Below are 26,763 nucleotides of genomic sequence, written 5' to 3'. Positions count from 1 at the left end.
CGGGAGATAAAAAAAAAAGAAAAAAAAAAAGAGAGTAGGTTCCTTTCGTTGTTCTTGTGAGGGGACCAACTCCTTGATTTTCTTTTCGTCTGAAAATGTTACCATCTAAACTCCACCAGTACCCTTTTATACGTTATTTGCGTTGGTCTTTGTGGGCAAATAATTTGGAAACTTGTTCATTGACTTGACGCAATTCATTCACTTGGCTAATCTGAAAAAGAAACAGATTCCATGAAGCACAACCCACTGCTATGTTAGCCATGCTGAAGCCAAAATCTGCAAAAATTCTAAGCTAAAAGCAAGAATGGGCTATTAAAGTGGGTAGTTGGAACTAAATACTACCTTCTAAACTCATACTTTACCTTCCTCCCCTTTGAGGATGGGCTATTTTACAATCTATTTAGGAAAAATAACAAAAATATTCACGTTTTCTCTCTTTTTTTTTTTTTATTAAAAACACTGTATAATTTTTAAAATTTTTACTATGTAAAAATATTAACATAAGATTTTAACTTTTTTAAAAAAAATATGGTTTTGGTTAATTTTTTACTTTTTTTTGGGTTATTTTTTGGTAAAACAATAAAAGATAACTACACTATATTTAAAAAAAAAAAATTACACCGTAAAAATGATATTATTTTTTAATTTTAATGTATTTCTAAAAAGTTCCCGTCTACTTGTGCATGTTCTAAATTGTAGTTGTTAAAAGGAGTTTTTGAAAAAAAAAATCAATTATTATTTATTTTGAATTTTAAAAACTGTATTTAAGGAAAAATAAATAAGTTGATTTTTAGAGTAAGTTAATGAAATTAATATATAAAATAAAAAGTTCTAAATCTGCTCTTTAACCCTTAAGAGCAGTCCCAAACAGCTTCTAAAAGAAAAAGTAATACAAAACATATTCTTTGTCTTGTAAAGGACAACATGTATATATTTTTTAAAAAAACATAAGGAAAAAAGTATAAATTAAGAAGAAAATATGGTTAATCTCTAGTGATAAGGCCATACATGAATTACATTTGATACCTTCTGTGACGCTGAGTTTTGTTTTATCCCCAAACTTTGCCCACGTGCGGCCTAGCTTGCTTGATTTCCCTCGAAATCAAGATTGTTAGTCAGTCTTCCCTCGGATGCCAAACTCGGCAAAATGGTAGCAATTACGCAAATGGAAGTAAGCTTAAGAAAGTGGCACAAAGAGAGCACAAGAGTTTGGAAAGGTAAGCTTGTATTGCTTAGTTCTCTGTCTCTTTCTCTATATCAAATGAAGCATGGAGGGGGTATTTATAAGCATGGATGGCCACCATCCCACCTCCTTAAAAGAATGTCCTGGAATACTACTTATGTCCATACAAGTCTAGAATATTCTAGAATAGCATACATGTGTCTAGAATATTCTAGAGTATTCTAGTATATACAAGAATTGTCCCTTCCCTTCTAGAATGTTCTAGAAGTATCTACACCCTTCTAGAAGATTCTAGAAGTATCTACATCCTTCTAGATTGTTCTAGAAAGTTCTAGACTATTCTAGAGTGTTCTAGAAGGTTCTACATCCTTCTAGAGAATTCTAGAGTATTCTATAGAATTCTACACTAATCAAGAATGTTCCGGAGAATTCCGCACTATTCTAGCACTCTCGGCAAAAAAATTTGGATTTGAGCTCCATGGTGTGACATTCTCCCTCACCTAATCTGGCAACGCCCCCGTTGCCTTCTCCTTGTAAGTTTTGATTTGCTCCTCGAATTGCCACAAGTCACGAATTGGCTCCCAACTTGCCTCACTTTCGGGGAGTCCCTTCCACTTGACAAGGAACTCGGTCATTGGAGGTTGGTTGGATTGTGGCACCTTACGATTGGAGATGATGTAGTCCACCTCTTTATCATACTGAGCCCGTACATTCAAAGGAACTCTTTTAGACTTACCTCGGCTCGGGTCATCGCGATCCTCCCTATAAGGCTTCAGCATGCTCACATGAAAGACAGGATGGATCTTGATGCCTTGTGGAAGTTCTACCTTGTACGCTACCTTACCCACACGCTTAATTATGGGAAAAGATCCATTGTACCTTCTTCTGAGTCCCCAATGAAGTCCGTCAGCTTTGCCATGCAAATATAGCTTGACAAGCACCTTGTCCCCTTCTTTGAACTCCATTGGTCTCCTCTTATTGTCCGCCCACTTTTTCATTCGCTTGGACGCCTTCTCCAAGTAGGTTCGAGCAACGTCGGCTTGTTCCTTCCATTCCTTTGCAAGCTTGAAGGCGGGTGGACTTCGGCTTGACCAATACATAGCAAGAGTACTCGGTGTGTAGGGTTGTTGGCCCGTAACTATCTCGAATGAACTCTTGCCTGTAGACTCGCTTCTCTGCAAGTTATAAGAGAATTGGGCAACATCGAGAAACTTAGCTCAATCTCGTTGGTTGGCACTCATTTAGTGCCTCAAATATAGTTTCAAGAGTGTATTGATCCTCTCGGTTTGCCTATCGGTTTGGGGGTGCATGCTTGTAGAGAACCTGAGGTCGGTGCCTAATAGGTTGAACAACTCTGTCCAAAAATGACCCGTGAAGTGAGTATCTCGATCGCTTACTATCGATCTTGGCACACCCTAATACTTCACCACATGCTTCATGAAAAGACGGGCAGCTTCTTCGGCTGTGACGACCTTTGGAGCAGGAATGAAGATGCCATATTTTGAGAATCGATCCACCACCACGAAGATCCATGCACAACCTTCAGATAAAGGAAGCCCCACGATAAAATCCATAGAGGCACTTTCACATGGTCTCCCGGGAATAGGAAGTGGCTCTAGCAAACTACTCGGGGCTTGTTGCTCCATCTTGTCTTGTTGGAACACAAGACAAGTCTTTACGTAGGCTTCCACATCTTCCCTCATGCGAGGCCAATAGTAGGCATTATCCACAAGTGCCATTGTGCGTTGTATGCCTGGATGACCCACCCATTTGCTGTCATGACACTCTTTAAGGATCTCCTTTCTAAGATTGTCATGGAGCGGCACATATAGTCTCCTTCTTTTGGTGTAAAGCAAGTCTCCTTCTAGCCAAAACCTTCGAGTCTTGCCTTCTCGAACAAGAGTAAGGAAGTTCTTGGCCATAGAATCATGTTTTAGCCCTTCCTTGATGCGCTCCACCAGGGTGCATGTAGGGCGGCTTATATCGGCAAGCTCCCCATTTCTGCTTAGTGCATCGACAACAAGGTTTGCTTTACCTGGCTTGTACTCCATGACGTAGTCGAATTCCGCAAGAAAGTCTTGCCACCTAGCTTGCTTCGAAGTGAGCTTCTTTTGCGTTTGAAAGTAGCTAGTGGCAACGTTGTCGGTCTTGATAACAAACTTGCTCCCAAGCAAGTAGTGCCTCCACGTTCGCAAGCAATGCACTATAGCGGTCATCTCTTTCTCTTGCACCGTATACTTCTTTTCGGTGTCATTCAGCTTCCTGCTTTCAAAGGCTATTGGATGCCTCTCTTGCATAAGTACTCCACCAATAGCAAAGTCGGAAGCATCTGTTTAGATTTCGAATGCCTTCGTATGGTCGGGAAGTGCTAAGACTGGCTTCTCCATGATGGCTTTCTTTAGCCCTTCAAAGGCTTGTTGGCACTTCGTAGACCAATCCCAAGCACGACCCTTCTTTAATAGATCCGTCAAAGGAATGGCAATGGAAGAATAGCCCTTTATGAACCTTCGATAATAGTTCACCAAACCAAGAAAAGATCTCAACTCGGTCACCTTGGTTGGCGGCTCCTAATCTTGGATGGCCTTCACCTTTGAACCATCCATCCTTAACTTTCCATCGCCAATGATATGCCCAAGGAATGCCACCTCTCGTTGGGCAAATGAGCATTTCTCCTTTTTAACGTAGAGCTTGTTATCCGACAAGGCTTTGAACACTAACCTTAGATGCTCTACGTGCTCCTCCAAAGTGTTTTTGTACACAACAATATCATCGATATAAACAATAACAAATTGATCAAGGTAAGGAGTAAGTACCTTATTCATAAGTGTACAGAATGTGGTCGGTGCATTTGTGAGGCCAAAGGGCATAACAAAGAATTCGTATGATCCACATCTCGTCACGCATATTGTCTTTGGCTTATGTCCCTCGGAAATGCGCACTTGATAGTACCCAGACTGCAAATCCAACTTGGTAAACCACTTAGCACCACCAAGTTGATAGAAGATGTTGGCAATGTTAGGAATGAGGTACTTATTCTTGACTGTGACCTTGTTTAGCGCACGGTAGTCTATGCATAACTGAAGAGAACCGTCATGCTTCTTCTGAAACAAGACCGGCACACCATATGGAGCTTTGGATGGCCTTATGTAGCCTGCATCAAGTAGCTCCTTGAGTTGCCTTCTTAGTTCCTCTAGCTCTGGAGGCACCATTCGATAGGGTGTAAAGGCGGGTGGCTTGGCTCGCGGTTCTAACTCGATTTCGTGGTCCACTTCTCTTCATGGAGGAAGCTTCTTCGGTAACTCGGGCTGCATAACATCTTTGAACTCGTCAAGCACGCCTTGGATAGGGCTTGGAAATATGACATCATTAACATGGGGACCTTCTTCCACCTTGAGGGTTGCTAGGAAGGTTGGCTCATTCCTTTTTACCCATTTAGAGAGTTAGATGGCCGATACCATCATATCTTGGCTTAACTCCTTCTTTTTCGGCACCACACAAGGTTGGCCATTCTCCATTATGCACATGGTATTGGCATAGGAAACTAAGAACGCCTTCACCATGTCGAGGAAGTCCATGCCAAGATAGAATCGTTGATCATCAATAGGAGCAATGGTGATATTGACCTTACCTTGCCATTGGCCTATACGGATATTGGTCCCTCTCGCTATACCAATGATGGGTAGCCTCTTAGCATTCACACCCTTAATAAAGCCCTTTTCCTTTTTATAAGGCAGCCTTATAGAGTCAGCCAGCTCCTTCGCCATGTACACCGTATCAGCCCCGGTATCCACCATGGCTTGGATGTTTTTGCCTTCGATGTTAGTCTCTACGTACATCCAACCACGAGGCTTCTGCTATACTTTAGCTTGGATGGCTTTGAGGAGTCGAAGGGAAGCAATTCTTCGTTCTTCTTCTTGCTTCTCCTCTTCGGTGATTACTAATGCTCCAAGCTTCCCACGCTTTGGACACTCGTAAGCACGATGAGGTCCATCGCAGATGAAGCAAGCAAGCTTTTTCGGAGAAGAACTACGCTTGTTTTTCTTCTTCCACTTGCCTTTATCCTTGTACGAAGCCTTGCCATCCTTAGTAGAAGATTTTCCTCTATCTCCACCACCTTTGTCACTTCCTTCGTACTTCTTTACCTTTGGCTTGAATGAGTCCTTCTTCTTCAACTCGATTAAGGACTCGGAAACCGCCATCGCGGTGGCAAAGTCTTGCACACCTCACCTCTCTAGCTCTAATTGAGCCCACCGAGACAAACCATCGATGAAGGCATGGAATGCTTCTTTCCCTCCCAAGTCGGGAATCTCCAACATCAATTCGGAGAATTCTTTCACATATTCTCGAATGTAGCCATCTCTATGTTGGAGTCGTTGAAGCTTTGACCTTGCCTCTTTCTCGACATTGTCGGGATAGAATTGCTTCTTAAGCTCCTGCACAAAATCATCCCATGTATTAATGGTGCAAAGGCCCTTTTTTCACGTCCTCGCACCTACATCTCCACCATACGATAGCAATATCACTTAAGTAAAGAGATACGGACTTTACCTTAGTGGCGTCGTCCACTATACCCACTGCATCGAAGTATCTCTCCAAGTTCCATAAGAAGTTGTCGATCTCCCTTGCACTCCTAGCCCCACCGTAAGCCTTTGATTTAGGAGCATCGACTTTGTGCACTGTTGTTACTTGTGCTCCCCCACTATTAGCCAACGCGGCCTTGCACAAGTTAAGCTTCACCTTAAGCTTATCGAACTTCTCCACGCATTGGGCAAGCAACTTCTTAAGAGCCTCATTGTCCCTCGCTAAATTGTCAGCGAGAACATTTAAGGCACCTTGCATCTCCCCTCGAAGCTCCCCATCATCCTCTTTGGACTCAAGCTTCTCGATGCGAAGGTCCATATCTTCGATTTTATCACACCAATTGGACATGGCAGTCTCCACCTTGACTATCCTTTCCTCCATCGCGCCAATCATGTCGCGGGACTTATCCCTACGGCCCTTTCCGCTTTCCTTTCCTCCTTCCCTTAGAGTGGGAGGAGCGGTAGAAGTGGATTGCTCAACAACTTTGTCCATAATCTCGTGCAAGAATTCCCAAAGAACTCAACCGCGCTCTAATGCCAACTGGGCTTTGATACGAACCTAGCTCTGATACCAACTGTCACGTGAGTTTTGTTTAATCCCCAAACTTTGCCCACGTGCGGCCTAGCTGGCTTGATTTTCCTCGAAGTCAAGATTGCTAATCAGCCTTCCCTCGGATGCCAAACTCGGCAAAATGGCAGCAATTACGCAAATGGAAGTAAGCTTAAGAAAGTGGCACAAAGAGAGCACAAGAGTTTGGAAAGGTAAGCTTGTATTGCTTAGTTCTCTATCTCTTTCTCTATATCAAATGAAGCATGGAGGGGGTATTTATAGGTATGGATGGCCACCATCCCACCTCCTCAAAAAAATGTCCTAGAATACTATTTATGTCCATACAAGTCTAGAATATTCTAGAATAGCCTACATGTGTCTAGAATATTCTAGAGTATTCTAGTATATATAAGAATTGTCCCCTCCCTTCTAGAATGTTTTAGAAGTATCTACACCCTTCTAGAATATTCTAGAAGTATCTACATCTTTCTAGATTGTTCTAGAAAGTTCTAAACTATTCTAGAGTGTTCTAGAAGGTTCTACATGCTTCTAGAGAGTTCTAGAGTATTCTAGAGAATTCTACACTAATCAAGAGTGTTCCGGAGAATTCCGCACTATTCTAACACTCTCGGCAAAAAATTTTAGATTTGAGCTACGCGGTGTGACACTTCTCCGTGCATCAACCAATTTTCTACCTCAAAAACTGAAGTCTAAACGATGACTACAAGGAAAAAGGATGTTGCTTTAAACATAATCTGAGCTGATATCTCAAAAACTAGACCAATTTATAGTTCAAAGTCCCAGAAGTTGGAACCTTGATAGTCCAATTGCATAAAATAAATTATTTATTTTAAATATATATTAACAATTAATATGATTGTAATGAACTTTTCAATTCCTCATGAAAACAATGCCGATTGATAAAAAGAAAATATTAGACAATCTCTACTCTAACGATTAAGTTTGTGACTAAAAACAAAATAGGACGCAGAGTTTTTCTTTTTCAAAGGGAATGGGACTTAGAGTGACTTGAAAGTAGACCTGTTCATGGGTCGGGCCTGGGCGGGCTCGGGCCGGGCTTGACCGGGCCTAACTTAATTTTGGAGAAGCCCGAGCCCGCCCAGGCCCGAGAAATTTTTAATATCTTAGAGCCCGAGCCCGAGCGCGAAATTTTATGAAAAGCCCGGCCCGGCCCGGTCGGCCCGACTAGGCATTAAACAGAGGTCGGATCGGGCTTGGACGGGCTCGGGTCGAGCTTGGCTTGACCAAACCGACAATTCAATATAAATATTCAAAATTTAAACCTAATTTCAACACAAATTTCAAATTTTAAACCTAATATATTATTAATAACAATAAAATTATAAATAGAAATAATAGGTAGTCAAGTGGTATATAACACTTAATTATAAGTGAAGGTCATGAGTTTGAGTCTCAGGTATGACTTTTTTGTTTCTAACTGACTTTTTTGTTTCTAACTAAATTATACATCGGGCCGGGCGGGTACCCAGCCCCTTGAACTGGTCTACTTGAAAGTATTTGAAAGTAATTCTATATAGCAAAGATAAAAATTATCTTCTATTTTTCAAAATAAATCCTCGTTCATTTTGAAGTTATTTTTAATCCCATTTGATCTTTAAAATAGACCGAACCAAATCTTAATTTCTATATTGTTGGTTTATTTCCATTCGTGCTGGAATTTTTGAGACCCGTATTGTCTGCCATTAGTTGTTGAATATAATAATGTGAAGAAAAAGAGGGAAAAAGACACAACTGTTGGACATAATTACAGGAACTCTGTCATGAAAGTAACAAGTTCCTGGCAAAATTAACATGTCAAAACTCAATATTATAATAATTCAGAAGCTTTTTTTTTCCAGCAGCTGTAAGGAGCATAATGAGGAATTTGTTAGCGAGGTAATGGCTGGTAATCTTGTGCCTGTGGGGGATGAGATCAGCACTGCACAACACTGTGCAGGCCTGTGACAGAAAAGGAAATCAAAGAGGCAGCGGTTAATCTTGGAGCCCATAAAGCCCCAGGGCCCGATCGTGTCCTGGAAATTTCTTCCATGAATTTTGGGAAATATCAAAAAGTGATGTCACCCTTGCAGGTCATAGATGTTTCTCTACAGGGTACCTCCTGAAAGAAATTAACAGAACCGACGTTGCCCTAATACCTAAACTGCCAAACCCCCAGACCATAAACCAATTCCGCCAAGTAAGCCTCTGCAATTTCTTCTATAAAATATTTTTCCGAAGTAATGTCCTGAGATTGAAACCCTGCATTGGTAAATCGGTGTCCCTCAATCAATATGCTTTTGTGAATATCAGGCAATCCAAGATAACATTTTCATCGCTCATGAAGCTTTTCATGCTTTGAGGTACAGAAAGGTGGCAGTCAATAGTATGGAGATGGCAGTTTCACTTTTACAGTCTTAAAATTATTATTGAATACATCTAAGTCTTCAATCTTCCTAATACAGGGTGAATGTCGCAAGCCATTTCTCATTTATGATGATATATATGTATATACAAAGGCTTTTATCCTCTAACTTCAATATTGAAAGTTGAAATCAGGAAAATGAATCAATCAAGAACACTGGCTACAATGAACCCTCTTCATTAAATTTTGCATCTCCTCCTCCTCCTGTTCATGCTATTATCCTCCAGCTGAGGGAATATCCTGACAAGAACACGATCAACGTGTTTGTAGTACCAACTTCTCCACCGCTGCCACAATATTAGAGGCATAACAAAAATTCCAAGGCCGAAGAGGTATCCAAATTCAGCACTCAAAAGTTTCCAATTTATGCCGCGTACTCTTTTGTGGATATGATCAGTTTCAGGAGCCGATGCAATGTTATTTGAGCAAAGTTTTGACAAAGGAGGTCCACATAATCCTTCATTACCTCGGTAGGAAGTGTTCTCAAATGTTTGGAACTGCCTACCTGTTGGAATATCTCCTACTAATTCATTGCCTGAGAGGTTCAGGAATGAAAGAAATGTTAAGTCTGTGAGCTGCCGGGGAATTTCTCCTGTAAGGTGGTTGTTTGAGAGGTCTAAGGATTCAAGATTTGACACATTGCCTAAAGATGGTGGGATTTGGCCATCAAGAGCATTGTGCGACAAGTTTAGAATATACAGTGCACTGAATTGCCCTAACCTTTCTGGTATTTGCCCTTGAAATTTGTTGCAAGAAACATCTATTGATGTGAAGAGGGTTAGGATCTTCACAAGCTGCATCTCGAGCCCTTTGCTGGTAACTGTTATTGAATCTTGATAATATAATCCACCAACCTTTAGGAACTTGAATTTGATGGGACCGTGGGTTTCATTTCCAGCTCCAATCATTGCCTTCCATTTGCTTAACATTCTATTTGGTAGTCTACCAGTAAAACTGTTCAAAGCTATGTCAACAATCTGAAGCCTTGCCCATGTGGCATTGCTACTCGGACAACTAAGATTGCCGTAAAAGTTGTTATTTCGCAGAACAAGGACTCGCAAACTTGATATATTCCTTAAAAGGCATGGGAAAGTATCATTGATTTTGTTGCTCCCAAGGTCTAAAACCTCTAATATAGTGCAATTGATCAGAGATTCTGGCACCTTCCCCTCCAGTAAATTTCCACTCAGATCTAGAGTTTCCAATTTACATTTTCGTGAAAAATTATCAGGAATTCTGCCAGTGAAGTTGTTCTTCCTTAAATTCAGAACACCAAGAGTCTCACTCCTCTCAATTAAACAAGATGGTATTGACCCAATCAGACTGTTATTGGACAAGTCGAGAACTTCCAGATAACTGGCTGTGCATAATGATTCAGGTATAACTCCTTCAACCCTATTGTTTGAGAGAGAAAAGAAGATGGCAACAGAAAGGTTATCACCAATATTATATGGAATCGAAGAAGAAAAGTTATTATTAGACAAATCCACGACGGAAACAAGCGGCGGAGGACTTGGTATATTCCCTTGGAGCTGGTTACTGTGTAGGTCCAATACAGCAAGAGTATTAGAGAGAGAAAGAGGTTCTGGTAGACTCACCAGGAGATTCCGTGAAAGATTTAGATTAAGGAGAGAGCCATTACCGACTTGGCCAATCCATGGAGGCACTGATCCAGCAATTTTGTTGTCTGCAAGGTCCAAATTTGTTATTCTTGACTGGTTTCTTAGGTCAGGAAACATTCTCAGATTGCAAGAAGCCAGTTTCAATGTGGTCAGCCGCAGAGGGAAAGAGGATGTAGAATTCGTTGCATTTACATCCACTGTCAATTTGTTGTATGAGAGGTCAACCGTGGTAAGATTAACAAGCTTTTGAATCTGATCTAGCTTTATGGTGCCACTAAACTTGTTGGATGCTAGTGAGAGAACGTTGAGCCTTCTGAGCTCAAACACTGAATGGGGAACAGGCCCTTCTAGGTTGTTGTTACTCAAATCCAGCGTATCCAATGACAGAGTAGATGCATTCGGGAATTCAGGAATTTGGCCTCCAAATTGGTTATAGGAAAGCATAATCTTCTGCAGCGATTGGATTGCAAACAGAGATAAAGGGATGCTGCCATTAAATGAGTTATTCTTCAGGTCAATGTGGACCAAATTTGAAAGGCCTTTCCAGTCGATGTTTGATATCACACCAGAGAGATAATTGTTGGAGAAGTCCACATACATGAGTTTTTTGGAGCCATCCAATGATGGAATTGAGCCGGTAAACGTGTTTGATGAGAAGTCCAAGTAGACAAGTTCAGTTAGATTTTCCATTGAAGTAGGAATTGGTCCTGTGAATGTGCAAGTTGCTAGATTTATTCTCGTCAGATTGCCAAGTGCACCAATGGGATCTGGTAGACTCCCTGAAAATTTTATGTTATTGAGCTTCAAGGTCTTAAGAGAGGCATTTTGAAAACTATCAGGCAAGTATCCCTGAAGTTCTTTGTTGAATGATAAGTCAATAATCTCTAGTGTTGATACGTGGAATACTTTTGTAGGAAATGTTCCTTGCAACTTGCAAGAGCTAAGGCTCAAGGTTCTCAAATTCAAGAAACTTGCAAAGAATTCTGGAACTGGAGAAGAGAAACTGTTACCATCCAAACGGATTACTGAGAGAGACTGAAGAGCTGCAAGGGAACTATCGAAAGGGCCTGAAAGAAAACATCTGGACAAGCTCAACACTCGCAGACTAGGCAAAGAAGACGATAAGGGCCCGCACCACTCCTTTCCAGAAGCAGATATATTCACACCATCAAGATGCAGTTCTGTTAGGTGGGTGAGATTTTGAACTAGTTTTGCCAGATTTGGGTTCTCAAGTCTCAGTGCGCTTTTTGCAGAGAAGAATGGACTAATAGACAAATCAAGTGTGACCAACTTTGTCAGATATGAAATCTCGATTGGAATTTGACCCGCATAACCAGCATTAGACAAATTCAGAGAAATCAAACAGGTGAGACTGGCAAAGCTAGCTGGAATAGATGTGTTGAAGTTGTTGTACGACAGATCAAGATTCCGAAGATATCGAAGGCGGAAAAGTGCACTTGGATTCTCAATTCCACCAGAAATTGATTCGCTGCTCAAGTTTAGGCCAATAACACGACCAAGACCACCCCCATCGCAGGTGACACCAGCCCAGTCACAGCAATCTGAGCTTAAATTCCAACTCACCAGTTTTATAGACTTGGCTTGGTTGAATCTCAGGCTACTGTGAAATCGGACTAACAAAGATTGCTGGTCTATCCGGCAAGAGCCAGAAACCATAACCACATGGATGCCGAAGAGTCCTGCTAAAAGGAACCATATAAAGAATAGATGAATTTTCATTTGCAGAGGATTAAGAGACACCAATTTAACTGAAAATGGAAGAGGTGCTGAATCTGATATTTGGCGGTTACCGTGTGGCTGCACGTAAAGAAGTTCTTAGATTTTGGCAAAGGACGGTGACCACAATCTTGGAATGGAAGGCAGAAGATGAAAGTCAAGAATTTTTTTAATGAAGAAGAAGAATATGAGATGGTAAGCAATTAAGCCGCCCATAAATTTGAATCACTCAACTTACATGTATTTACACTCAAATATAAAATTGTAATAAGATTAACTATATTTAACAAAATAGTTAATTTTTATTATTATTTTAGCTATGCATTTTATAGATTTTTTAATGTAATATTTATGTTCTTTTTGTATATTTATTTAGAATATAGATTCTATTTATAATTGTTTTATTGCTAGATATAATTTAGATAAAATAAGTATTTTCTTTTTATTAGTTTAGTTTAAACTTTAAGTATTTTAGATTATCTTTGTTTAGATTTATTTATTCTTATTTCATGTGTTGAATTGAACCTTTTTAACAAAAGTCAGATTTAGTTCCTTAGGCAAATTATAGAAATTGATTTTCCAGCAAACAAAATGTGATTAAGTTGGTTCTTTTGTTCAAGAAGTTTGGCATGAAAACAAAGAGCAGTTTTATTTGTGAGAAAGTGTAATTCAGACTAGGTTTGAGGTGATGGAGTGATATTAAGGTAAATTTCCTCTGTAGTGTCCGACTTTTTGAATGTGTTATTGAAATTCTTAAATTTTAATTTGTATAAAATTTTAATATTTTTATTTTAGTACTACTAAATTTCTTATAACTTAATTTTATGATATGATATCATACTATTATAGTAAAAATAATCAACCCATTATATCAAGAAAATTCTAAACTTAATATAGAACGGCAATTTCAATCAGGCTATCAATAGTATTAGAAATGGAAAGTAAGGATTTTAAAATGTTAAAAGTAATTCATTAAAGTATTTTAACTTGTCATTATTCTAAAATTTTATAGTAAATAGTTTTTAGTTTGAAAATTAGGGACATTTTGTGATTTTGATTTTGTTTTCAATTTCTTGACTTCTAGTATTATTATTCTACGCGTTTCTTTGTAGACTTTGCACCCTTTTAAAAGGAGACTTGAAATTTAGAAATGTATTTAATGTAACAAACAAAAGGACACATGTTGAAGTAGGAACATGGAAATTTCATATGAGAATACTAAAAGCAGAATTGCAACCCGAGTCAATGGCGTCAACGGGAAAGAGAGAAATGAATACTTGTAGGTGGGAAGTCAATGGACTTCTTCTTCAAGTACTTGGTTTTGATTCAGAGTTAAAAGTCTAGTTTTCTATCCATGGAAAAGGGGCAGTGTGATAATGAGATGTAATTAGCAATTCCTGAAAAGTGAGTTTTAGCTCTTAGTGCTGTTGTCAGCTTTGAAATCTCGAGTTTACACTGTAGCTGAAGTAAATTTTATATTATTTACTTAAAAAAATAGTTTGTTCTTTTCTGTTTGTAAACAAGTATCAACAATTTGTCTCAATATAATACTTGAGATTCTTCTAGAAAAGAAAAAAAAAAAAAATTAGTAATTGAGATTTTACTGCATATGAATCTAAAATTATCTTTAACCAAAGTTAGTAAAAAATATATGTTAATTATTATCTTTTCTTAATTAGTATCTTGAAAATTTAATAGTGGAAATAATTCTAACGTAATACATTATATTTTAAATTCATAATCTTTCATTTTATGTTTGGAAAGTTTATTAGAGTATTTAATAAATTCTTAAATCGTTTTTTTTTTAATTTATTATCCTTTTTTAAGTGCTAATTTTTAATTTTTTTTACATTTAAAGAGAAAAAAAAATGTAATTCTTAAATCATTTAAAAAATGAGGATGAATTAAAAAATTTCTTAAAAGTCTAAATATTACTTATATAAAAAATATAATTTAAAAATTTGTTGGGAATACTTTTAGAAAAAAATAAATCAATAGAGAAAATAAGGCTTATCTTTTTCTTTTATTTTCCAATTTAAAAGCTTGTTGAAAATGCTTTTAGAAAAAAAATAAATTAATAGAGAAATCATTTTCTCCTTTTATTTTCCTCCCTCTTATTTGGATAGATGGAAAAAAAATGAATGTATGTTTTCTTATTTTCTTTGAAAAGAAGGAAGATATCATTAATAAAAAAAATGGGAAACATCATAATGCAAAGCTGTATGAATAAAGTCAGGAACCACTTGCCACTCCATGGAACTAGCTTGATAACGAGCTGCCTTAGCCAAGGCGTGAGCAACTCCATTAGCTTGTCTCCTAACATAACTCACTCTAATATTAGTGCACATGTGAGCAATAGAATGACAATATTGCACTAAAACGCCCATCTCAAACAAGTCTGATGCAAAAGAATGAAAGCAATCCGCCACATTCTTTGCATCCATCTCAATAAGCACATCTGGAATGTCTTGTGTACCAACCCAACTCAAAGCTTCTTTGAGTCCAATTGCCTCTGCGATCTGAGCTTCAAATAGACCCGAGAATTGAACAGTCCTACATCTCACTAGGTTTCCAAGTGATCCCTGAGAATCATACCAATCCCACATGGATTGCAGCCTCGACATTAAGTTTCAACTTTCCAAGTGCTGGATGAGTCCAGCGGCTGTAGCACGATTTAAGCTGGTGTCAGATGAGCTACCGCTAGTAGCATTTGCGGCTTGAAATTGATGCAGAAAATTTAGAGCAGCAGAGACATATTGCTCAGGATTAACAAACACCTTCTTCCATAACCAGTTATTATGTTGCTGCCACAAAGCCCATATAACCATACAAATTTTTTCTTTAAGATGCATATCACCACTCAAAAGCATCTTTCATAGCACCAATAATATCAATATCCGCTTCATTCTGACACTAGGTAGCATATGGGCAATCCACAAACAGATGAAAAGTGTGCTCTCCCAGCTCTCCATAAAAAAACACATTCATTAGGAATAGCAAGCCCCTTCATATAGAGTCTTTCTCGAGTAGGAAGATAACCACTACAAGCTGTCCAAACCAGAATCTTCACCTTATGTGGAATGGCTCAAACGCCAAATGCAGGACCGACTCTTAGGCACAACAATAGCTCCATTGCTAACAAAGTTGTCCCTTATAGCACGATAGCCAGATCTCACCGTACAGTTACCTTGTTTATCAAAATGCCAAACGATTTCATCATTCTACCTTCATGACCACCGGACAGCGTAAGAATTGCCTCCACATCTCTCGGGTTCAAGTAACTCAACATCCCAGTACAGATGACCCGGAATCCACAAATCGCAAAGCCGAACATTTTCCAATTCCGATACTACAGGTGTGTACAATTTAAAACCATTGTCATTTGGAACCTAGGAATTTTGCCAAATATTGATGTTCTCCCCCTCCCCAATCCTCCACTGACATCGAGTAGCAAAATAAGTAATCATACTCCAAACGCTCCACCATACTAGGCTTGGGTTATGACCCAACTTAGCCGTTAAAAAAGCCTTATCTAGAAAGTAAAATATGAAAAGAAAGAAAACTGTAATATATTTACTCTTTGCTATTGCTTGGAAGAGGAAGAAGGCGGGAAAGGAACGGTGGTGTTCTCAAATTTCCATCTTCTCTAATCTTTTATCTTTTTAACTTTCTTTCCTTATTTTCCTTTTACAATTTTATAAGGAAAAAAATTTGAATTCTATACTTTTTTTTTGCTTATCATCAACTCATGTCTTTTGGGAGAATTTTTTCTTTTTTCATTGTTCATGGACATGTTCTATGCCTTGTTTATCATTGTGGGTAAGTGTTGATCTAATTGGAAAGATAAAACATAACTGAAAAATTAGAGCTTTTATTTTAAATCATTTTCAACATTTGCAAAATCATACTCAACTATTGATTCTTTTCGTTACATGAATCTGTCTGTCAGTCTTTCTCTCTCTCTCTCTCTCAACTTTCTCTCGCCAACACTCTAATGTAAATATGGCTTTGTTTTCCAATTCTTTTGACGCCATATTACTTGCTTCAGGTGGATTTCGTTTTTGCGCTAACTTTTAATGGGTAATTAGGAATCTGTGTAAATATTATTTTTTAGATAGTTTTTCTATTTACTACAGCTCAAAGTTTGTTGTTTAAACTTTCCATTTCTTTTGTACAAAGGTATATTTCAGCTTTTAATTATTTCATTTCTTATTCGTGGTCTCTTTTAGCTTAGGTAAATTTCAATTAAGATATCCTCATACTTTTTTATTTGTTATTTATTTTTTCCTTCACTTGCTTACAAGTAAAAGTATTCTTTTTATTTTAAATAAATTCAACTGTCACATTATTTTTTTATTAAATCTTTAATTAAAAATTAACAAAGAAAAATTTAGTAATACTTCAATTGAAATTAAAAAAAAATTAACTATATAAATAAAAATTTAAACATTTTAGTAATATTAAACTTAAATTTAAGGAACCGTTGGTGTAATTTATCTATATTTTCTCTATTCTTTCTTTTTCCTATTTTCATATCTTTTCAAACAGCCATGGAAAAGAAACAATTTACATTTTCTTTTTATTCTTTTCTCCACCTTTCTTTCCCTACCTTATTTTCTTTTCCCAAACAAAGTGTTAATCTTGTGTCAGTAACTTTGAATTGGATATTGAAATTTTTAATTCAATATTTTCTTTCATTTTAAAAAGAAAATGAAAAAAAGAATTAGAAGTTAATTTTTCAACAGTAACATCAAACACTTTTTTCTTTTTAATTTCTCTTCATTTTCCGTCCATATCTTTCATATATTTTCTTTTTCTTTCTTTTTTTTTTTCTAATTCAAAGCAAAAAGTCAAGATTAAGCACAAGAATAAATCATCATTATAATAAATACTATTTACCTTTAAAATTTACCATATCCCTTAACATTCTAAAATTAAATTAATTTTTTTTTTCTATCTCACTGCATTATACTACAAATTTCTTCTATTAAATATTCTATTTGTAAAGTATTAATTTAATTAAAATTACAAAATTTATCCTTGAGACACCATTCCTCTTTGAACTAAACTCCCTTTCTCCTTTTATCTTTCCTGGTTACTAATTAAAGAAACCCTTTTAATTGAACTACCATCGTCTGCTCCACCTCCAAAACTGTACCGTCTCCACTACCAACCACCGTCACTGGCGGTACTCTCTCTCTCTCTCTCTCTCTTTTCCAGTGTCTATGCACCACCAACACAATTGACCGCAACTATCACTATCTTTCAAATTTTCATTTCTCTGTACACCAATCATCACCGTCTCTGCTACCATCACCTCTTCAAATTTTGTCTTGATATATAAACAAATTATTCAATATTTTCAATAATCAGTGTCAGTTATAAGGTTCTTCCAATCAAGCGTGTAAGAAGCATAATAATAAAGAATATTATTTCTATAATAAAAAATATTTAAATATAATAAATAAATATTCTTTTGAGTTTAATAATTAATTTATATTTTATTTTAATTTTATTTTTACAGTCATTAATAATTTTAATTTCATATTTTTCCTTTTAACTTTAGACAATAGAAAAATATAATTAAAATTATTATTTAATAAAATATATAATTACTTATTATACTCAAAATAGAGAGTAAGGTTAGCTATCCAACCAAAATAATTTATTTATTTTTAAGAAATAGAAAGTGTACTGAAATTTTTATTACTATTCGTGATATGATTTTTTTAAATAAAAATTTAATTTATAGAAAAAATACATTGAAAATGCTCTAGAACCCAAATAGTAAAAATGATAAGGAAATGCTAATTAATAATTAGAAAGGATTGTTATAAGAAAATTATTAATCTAATGTAGAACAAAACTGGCCTTTTCAATACTTATTAGTTAATAAATTAATAATTTGTTAATTATTATAAATAAGAGGGTCTATTGTACCAAGAAAATTTTATTCTTTTGATTTATAGGAGAGAGGGTTTATTTGTTAAAAGAATATCATAATTTTAAAGAGTGTTTTTGCTATTCTCTTTTAAGTTAACCGTTGAATAAACAAATACCATAAATTAAACTATAATAGTATAATGTTAAAAAATAAAAAATTCTATTTTGTTTTAAAATAAATAATCATATTTTATTTTAATTCACTAATAAGATAATGGCAACTTACATATTTTGTTCAAAAAAATTAATAATATGTAATTATAGGTTACCAATTAAAATAGAGTGTATTAAAATAATATAAGATAGTTTTAAGAATTCATATCCCCTTAAAATATATGAAAAATTAGTTTAATTTATGAAAAAAATATGAAAATGATTGTCACTTTTTGTAATTCAACAATAAATTTCGCGATTATGAAAAGATTTAATATTTTTCTTAAATTTGTCAGTTTTTCATAGATCATTAAATTTCATAAGAGTTATCATTTTTTTCATAATACCATTCATTTTCTCACAGCGAGTAACACTTTCGAAAAATTAGTATAGTTTGCGATAAAATATGAAGAAAATTATCTTTTTTGTAAGCAATATATTTCACAATTACAAAAAATTTAGTATTTTTTATAAATTATTAAATTTCATAAAAGTAATCATCTTTTTGTAAAAATAATTATTTTTTCGTAATATCATTTATTTTTCGCAACTAGTAACACTTACGAAAAATTAGTATAATTTTTAAAAAATATAAAAAAGATTGTCATTTTTTGTAATTTAGCAATATATTTTACAAATTACGAAAAGTTTAGTATTTTTCGTAAATTATTAAATTTCGTTAATATTTTTTATAATACCATCCATTTTTTCGCAACTAATAATACTTACAAAAAATTAATATAATTTATAAAAAATATAAAAAATATTAATATTTTTCTTAAAATATTAATTATCTTCAAAAAATTTAAATTATAGAGGATTCAATAAATTGCCAATTATCTTTACCTACAAAATTTAAAAGATAAACTTTAAATTAATTAAAAATTAATAATATTTAAAAATATTATTTTATTTTAAATAAAATCACCATAGTAAGCACATAAAAAATAGTTTTAAAATGTTACATTATTGCCATATATCAAACTTCAATGTATAATTAATATATTAAGTAAATTAAAAGAAATTATTAAATATCATAGTTGTTAATTTATTAAATTCACAAGAAAATGAAAACCATAAAATACTATAAAAGTAGGCTATATATAAATTTAAAATCAATAAATTATTATATAAAAATAAAATTTATCATAAAAATGCAAGATAGAATACTTAATTTTCAATAAAAGTGATTGGCATAAAAATATCATATTCTAAAATAATTTCATAATAATTGTAATTTTGTAATAAAAAATGTAATTTTTGTTTTAGTGTTTGTTTGTTGTAGTGAATATTGTTTTAGTTGAGTTTAGTGATCTTATTATCTAAACGGCAATAATTTTGTGAGTAGTATATTCATACAGAATCCGAACGCCGGTAAAGCTAAAGCTACTCTTAACGCAACACAGGAGAAACTGGCCGTGAGTGGATCCAAAATGGACATGGATTGCGATGACCCTTCGATATTAGTAGGTATGGTAATTCAATCTCTTTCTTTAGAGTTTTGAGTTTGCTTCATTTCGTTCTAAGAAAAGGTGTTTTATTGCAACAAGGTGGAGAGAAGGACGAGGATAAGAATAAGAAGAAGAAGGGAAAGCAAATCGTGGTGCTATTGGTGGGCCCACCAGGTAGCGGCAAGTCCACTTTCTGTGACCACGTCATGAGTTCCTCGTCTCGACCCTGGTCTCGCATTTGTCAGGTCTCTGCTACAGTTTATTTGTTATGGATATCATGCACATCACATGTTTGTTGAAATGAGTCCATGCTTCAATTCGTAGCCTAGTAGTCGGAATGTATATAAAATTGCAAGAATTCAATTGAATCGGATTCTATTTAGTCAGTTATTATGTCTGGAGAGGTCATAGTTGCTAGAATTCAATTCTTTCAACAAATGACATGATTTTGCAAAATTGCATTGAGTTCTTGCATATGATTCATTCTCAACAACGCCAAGGAATTGCTTAAATTAGTTGTTATATTTTTGTTACCCTAAAACTGATTGCTAATCTCAAGCTAAGTGCAAGATTGTATATCCAATGGCCTAAATCTTATGCTCATTGATTAGTTTTATTTTATTTTGTTTACTGTCTTCATTTCGGATTACATACGTTTTCTTAAATTGATGATTGATTTATGATTATGGATTATTTAGTGCACCTTATTTTTTGGTCTAATTTTGCTTTGGCTTGCAGGACACTATAAATAATGGTAAGGCAGGAACCAAGCCTCAATGCCTAAAGAGCGCAGTCAATGCATTGAAGGAAGGTAAAAGTGTGTTTATTGACAGATGCAATCTTGACAAAGAACAGCGTGCTGAATTTGTGAAGCTTGCTGATTCCCAAATAGATGTCCATGCTGTGGTTCTTGATCTTCCTGCTCAGCTTTGTATATCGCGATCTGTGAAACGGACTGCGCATGAAGGTAATTTGCAAGGTGGAAAGGCTGCAGCTGTTGTTAATAGAATGCTTCAAAAGAAAGAATTGCCTAAGCTTTCTGAAGGATTCTCGAGAATCATGTTTTGTCCGAATGAAAGTGATGTTCAAGCTGCAATTGATATGTATAGTGCGCTTGGTCCGTTAGATATTCTTCCTAATGGTTCATTTGGTCAGAAGAAGCCAGATGCCAAAGTTCAACAGGGTATAATGAAGTTTTTAAAGAAAGTAGATGCTCCTTCCAATGTGGGATCAAATATTGGTAGTATCCAAGATTCTGTATGTCAGAGAAAGGAGTCTTCATGCAAAGGGTTAGATAATGTGGCAGCATTATCTGCCACTACAAGTAAGGAGGTAAAAGAAAGTGAAGACCTGATTAAAGGCTCCATTTGCCATGATGAGGACAGTATTCCCACTCTTGCATTTCCATCTATTTCAACAGCAGATTTTCAGTTCCACAATGAGAAGGCATCTGATATTATTGTTGAAAAAGTTGAAGAATTTGTTAAGAAGCTTGGAAATGCTAGGCTTGTCCTAGTAGACTTGAGCCAAGGATCAAAAATTTTGTCCTTGGTTAGGGCTAAAGCTGCACAAAGGAATATCAGCACAAATAAATTCTTCACATTTGTAGGAGATATTACTCAACTTCTTTCCCAAGGAGGTTTACGCTGTAATGTCATAGCTAATGCTGCTAATTGGTAAGCTTTATTATTAATTTTTGGTGCAACGGCTTTGTTCCTTTTGTTATAATAAATAAGATAATGTGATCATTAAAAAAATTCCACCAAGCTATATATATTCTGCGTTCCAAAAATTCTAATGTCTGGTGATCTATGAGTGCAATGTAAGGAAATCTAGTTTTTGAAGATTACTACGTCCTATGACATGTTTTATTGAAGCGTGAAGATTTAAACATTTTTTTTTTCTCTTACATGCACTAAATAGCATTTATAACCTATTGGTTGGATTGTTCACTGCATCATTTGGATAATACAAATCTGGCAATGCAGTATTTCATTTTCTTATCACCCTTCTGAGTTCTAGTTCCAGGCTGTGCCCACCTGGTTGTAATTTCAAATTTATCTTCTTATGGACCATCACTATTGTGCTTATGTTTAATTGTGCAGGCGACTGAAACCTGGAGGTGGAGGTGTAAATGCTGCAATTTACAGTGCTGCAGGTCCAGCTCTAGAGGTTGCAACCAAGGAACTAGCTACGTCCCTTCTCCCTGGGCATGCCGTGGTTGTTCCCCTTCCTTCAAATTCTCCCTTGTATCACAGGGAAGGGGTTTCCCACATCATACATGTTCTTGGGCCAAATATGAACCCACAAAGACCTAATTGCCTTAATGGTGACTATGCTAAAGGCTGCAAAATACTCAGTGATGCTTATACCTCACTTTTTGGTGGTTTTGTATCTATATTGCAGAACCAGGCAAAGTCAGGAAAAAGTAGGGAAAACCTTGTATCAGATCAGTCATTGCAAGATATGTCTCACGATATCCCTAGAAATATTTTGACAAATGGTGATCAGAAGATCAAAAGAGATGATGATTACATGACTGAGAAAAGCAAAAAATATAAGGGATCTCAGAATGAAACCAGAGTCAATAGTACTGGTTCTGGCTGTACATATGGAAAGATAAGCAGAGACAACAGTAAGATTGATGGAAGCACTTCAAAGAGCTGGAACTCATGGGCTCAAGCTCTTTACCACATTGCTATGCGTCCTGAGAGACATAAGGATGAGCTGCTGGAAATATCAGAAGATGTTGTTGTGTTAAATGATCTCTATCCAAAGGTAAATCTCAAGTGTCTTCTCTTTATTGTCTGCTTCTCTCTCTCTCAGATCATGATGCATTTAGTTGCATTGCTACTTAGCGGAGCAGTCATTACTTTTTACAGGCACAAAAGCATCTGCTTGTCTTGGCACGATATCCAGGTCTTGATGGCCTTGCTGATGTACATGAAGAACACATTCAGCTGTTAACGACAATGCATACTGTGGGCTTGAAATGGGCTAAAAGATTCTTGCATGAGGACTCATCAATGATTTTCCGCCTTGGATATCACTCTGTATGCAGTACTTATACTCAGTTGTTTGTCAGTTTCATTCACTTTCCTGTGCATATCCATTTACTGATTATGTGAATTAACTAATGATGCAACTCTTAGGAGTTTCTAATAGGCAGCTTGGATTGTCTCTGCTTGCAGACTCCTTCCATGCGACAGCTTCACTTGCATGTTATCAGCCAGGACTTCAATTCAAATCATCTTAAGAACAAGAAGCACTGGAACACTTTTAACACCGCCTTTTTTAGAGATTCAGTTGATGTAATAGAAGAAGTTCAGAACCATGGGAAAGCAAATATAAAAGATGATAACAGCTACTTATCAATGGAGTTGCGTTGTCACCGATGTAGAAGTGCACACCCTAATATACCCAGGCTGAGATCACATATTAGCAATTGTCGAGCCCCCTTTCCAACCTTTCTACTTGAAAAAGATCGGTTATTGCTTCCACAAGATAACACAAGTGATTCCTAGGTGTCTAAGAACCACGGTTCACCAAAATTTTGTTGTATATACTTTTATTTTGTTTCTTGCCTCAAAATATATATAAAAGGAATAGGGTAGAATAATCTGTGCTTGTGAAACATCTACAGTTTTTCTTCCCAATTTGCCTTTTCACAATCATTGAGAGGCATAACAGTGGTTCATTCTCTGGGCTTGATGATGTTTGGTAATCTTTCCTCCCAGAAGCATCATTTCAGTCAGGTTACATATTATTTACATCAGATGTGCAGTCGGAGGTTTCTGTTACACCGTCCATATGCAATTGTGCTAGATAATTACATACTCGGTCGGCACATGCCTCTGTATATCAATATTTTTATAATACATTTCATGTGTTTTGTTATGTATTAAAGTAAATATATATATTCGTATTAATTTTATTTATTTATTTTGCACTAATAAATACTTATATATAATAATTATTTCTTCTTATTATTTATTTTTTTATTATTATTATTTTTTGATATCATATATATATATATATATATATATATATATATAAATTTCTTTTCTATTCACTATATTGTACTGATAAATTTTTAAAAATGTCAAAATTTTTATTAGCTGTTTTCATGTTTCAAATTTAATATTTTTATGTTCTTACTATTTTTATTATTATTATTATTATTTATTTATTTTTACAAATATAAATATAAATATATAAAAATAATTATTAATATATAGTAGTTATGATAATTATTATATTTATTATAATATTTTTTAATAATCTTATATTTAAATAAATTATCATATTTATTATTAACACTTAATTTTTAAAAAATATTTATAATTAATATTTTTATTAGAAAACTGCGTGACATAATTTTATAAAACTAATCATATAGAATCTCATGAAAAAATTGGTCATTCTATATATATATGGTGGAGAAATTGGAAAACCGACGGGAGTCTCCTATTCATATATGTATAAAAAAGGTTTGTAACGATTAGTGGGAAATGGGGAAGAGAATCTGATGTAATGCGGGGAAGAACAAATTGCATCAGGTTGGAGAAAAGAAAAAAATGATGTCACCAGGAAGGAAATATTCTCTAACCAGACATATGCCACTCACGTGAGCCTTTATTGTTTTTCTTTTGTTGCCAAAAGAGTTTTGTCTTTTTCAAAAATAGCCCTATCAGACCCTTCACTTAAAGCCAACACTAAGGAGACTTATAGGAGTATGAGACCCAATAAACTGGAAGTTGATATGCTAATATTATTATCAAAATATGCAAAGAAACTCTATTTGCCTCTACTATTTTATTACGACACTCCTCACTATCATATGCTAAAAATAGCTTAAATTCTCAGAAATATTAAAATAGGATTTTAAAACAAACCAAGACCACCACCACCGCCATCTTCAGCCTTCACACCACTGCCACCACAGCCATCCTCAACTAGCAAAACGATCAATAAAACAAAGAAAAAATAAAAATTACATAATAAACTTGAAAAGCATCGAAAGCATCACTTAAAAATCATAATAAATAAACTAAAATTTAAACAACAATTCCATATAAATAAATTCTAAAATGTAAAACTTCTGTTTAAATGCTTATTAATTCTTAATCCAACATCTCATCTATCTTAAAATTATAGCTTAGTGTACGGTTAGTGCCTACATTTTGAAGCAAATAAAAAAAATTAATATAAAAATCAGTAACAGATTAACACTCATAAGTAAAAAAAATGATCACAAAATAGTAAGTAATTCGATGGTATTATCGATTCTTTCTCTAAAATCTCTCTTTTATATTTTAATTTAACTGAACAATTTAACTAGTCGTAAATTGCTAATAGTTAATAGTCGATAATTAATTTATATAAGTATTTAGTAAATATTTTTGAATTAATATTATTAGTATGAAAAATGAATATTATAAATATAATAATAATATATTCACGAGTGAATTCCATTAAATTACGTCCACTTTTTTTTATCATCAAGTATATATTATTGTTACTTGGTACATCCAATATATGATTCCCACTCATACTTTACAGTTTAGCAATCACGAGACCAAAAAAGTATTCAAATCAACTGACAATTGAACCAAACACTCCCCTAAAGGGCTTAACTCTCTAGAACTATGACCTCTCACATGTATCCTTTATTTAACCTTATTCATTATTGGGTTAAATGCTTTGTCGGTATAAGTTTTTTAGATTTAATACAATCAATGGATGTGTATAAAAAATAATTATGTGGTTTTACTCATTCGTAAAAACTAATTTATGATTTTTTTGTAATAAAAAATTATGTTACAGTTTATTTCATTAATAAATTAATGTCCAACATGTTAACATTGTGGTTTTATATTTTTACAATTTCATACTCTGTAATTTTCTTTTATAATATTTTCATATCCTATATCTTATTTTATTTGTTTCTTATATATTTCAATTATCAACTTATATAATTAGTATTTATAATTTAATACTAACTGAAATTAGATATTAATATATTATATAATTATATGCCTAAAAAATTTATAAATATATTTAATAATTTATCTTTTAATTTAACTATAAATTACAAAATAATATGTTGCTATCTAAAACAATTAATTAGCTATTAACTTACTTAAAAATAATTATTGCATTAAAATCTAATTCAATTTGAGAGATAAATTATCAAATATTTTATCATATTAATTTGAATTAGCACTAAAATATTAAAAAAGTAAAACAGAAGATATTAGGGCTGAGCATGGATCTCGGTGATTTCCGCCCGAACAGAATAACTGTACCGAAAAGTACCAGAACCGAAAAAACCGAAAGTTTTTATAACCGAATTGAACTGATCCGAATTTTTTTACTATTACGATATGGTACTGGTTCTTTAGTAAAAACCGTACCGTAACCGTACCAGAACGGATCCGTCTTGTACTGATCCGGACCAAACCATAGAACCGAATTTTTTACATATATTTATAAATAATTATTTATATTTTATAAATAATACATATATTAAAAAAAGAATACATATACTCTATAAAAAATTATTTTATATTTATCATTTATATAATTCAAGCAATTGTTATCGAAATACAAAAATAATACATATTAAAAATAACTATAATATTATAATATACTTTATACTCTATAAAAAATATAAGTTATATATATTAATATGTCACATAGTATATTGATACTAGTAATCTAGTATACATACTATAATACTAGATTTAAAATTTATTTACTATCTAGAAATTTGGACAAGTTAATTAAAAAATTACTTAATTTAATAAAAATTATATAAATTAGTAAAAATTATAAAAGATATTATTATATAAATATAATATTTTCTACTCTATATTTATTAATAAATAAATTTTTAATTATATAATATTTTTATTTTAAGAATAATAATATTAATTATACTAAAAGTATTAATTTATATAAATATTAAAATTAAGAAATAAATATTTTAAAAATAATTTTTATATTATTATACTAATAAAACTTAAAAATTAAATATTTAGAAATAATTAATTTATTAACTATAAATTAATATTAAAATATAAAAAAATATTAAATTAT

The 26,763-nt window shown here is 34.1% G+C and overlaps 3 protein-coding genes across 8 annotated transcripts; 1 reads left to right on the top strand and 2 right to left on the bottom strand.

Moving 5' to 3' along the window:
* Positions 1–5,406: 5,406 nt before the first annotated feature.
* LOC125368649 lies at positions 5,407–6,558 on the bottom strand. The gene is made up of 2 exons (XM_048369913.1): positions 5,732–6,558; positions 5,407–5,616 (listed from the first exon to the last, which is right to left on the bottom strand). Exons 1-2 carry the CDS (start codon positions 6,254–6,256, stop codon positions 5,407–5,409), a joined length of 735 nt encoding a protein of 244 aa, XP_048225870.1. The 5' UTR covers positions 6,257–6,558.
* A 1,512-nt stretch (positions 6,559–8,070) lies between these two features.
* On the bottom strand, positions 8,071–12,320 carry LOC8283137 (receptor-like protein 33). Its single transcript, XM_002530450.3, has one exon. The coding sequence runs from the start codon at positions 12,116–12,118 to the stop codon at positions 8,936–8,938; it is 3,183 nt and encodes a 1,060-aa protein (XP_002530496.1). The 5' UTR covers positions 12,119–12,320; the 3' UTR covers positions 8,071–8,935.
* Positions 12,321–19,443: 7,123 nt separating this feature from the next.
* On the top strand, positions 19,444–23,600 carry LOC8283140 (transcription factor bHLH140). 6 transcript variants are annotated; one of them, XM_048369912.1, is made up of 7 exons: positions 19,444–19,681; positions 19,762–19,907; positions 20,401–20,473; positions 20,555–21,338; positions 21,768–22,440; positions 22,521–22,742; positions 22,854–23,600. In XM_048369912.1, the coding sequence occupies exons 1-7, from the start codon at positions 19,645–19,647 to the stop codon at positions 23,184–23,186; spliced, it is 2,268 nt and encodes a 755-aa protein (XP_048225869.1). In that variant the 5' UTR covers positions 19,444–19,644; the 3' UTR covers positions 23,187–23,600. The 6 variants fall into 6 exon arrangements, 5 of the variants coding, with proteins under 5 accessions (XP_048225869.1, XP_048225866.1, XP_048225867.1 ...); XR_007214354.1 differs by having other exon boundaries at positions 19,445–19,681; positions 20,401–21,338; positions 22,529–22,715; positions 22,854–23,036; XM_048369909.1 differs by having other exon boundaries at positions 19,445–19,681; positions 20,401–21,338.
* The last annotated feature ends 3,163 nt before the right edge of the window (positions 23,601–26,763 follow it).

Source organism: Ricinus communis, chromosome 10 (genome assembly GCF_019578655.1).
Source record: "Ricinus communis isolate WT05 ecotype wild-type chromosome 10, ASM1957865v1, whole genome shotgun sequence".
NCBI lineage: Eukaryota > Viridiplantae > Streptophyta > Magnoliopsida > Malpighiales > Euphorbiaceae > Ricinus > Ricinus communis.
This window is presented reverse-complemented; position numbering and strand designations above follow the sequence as displayed.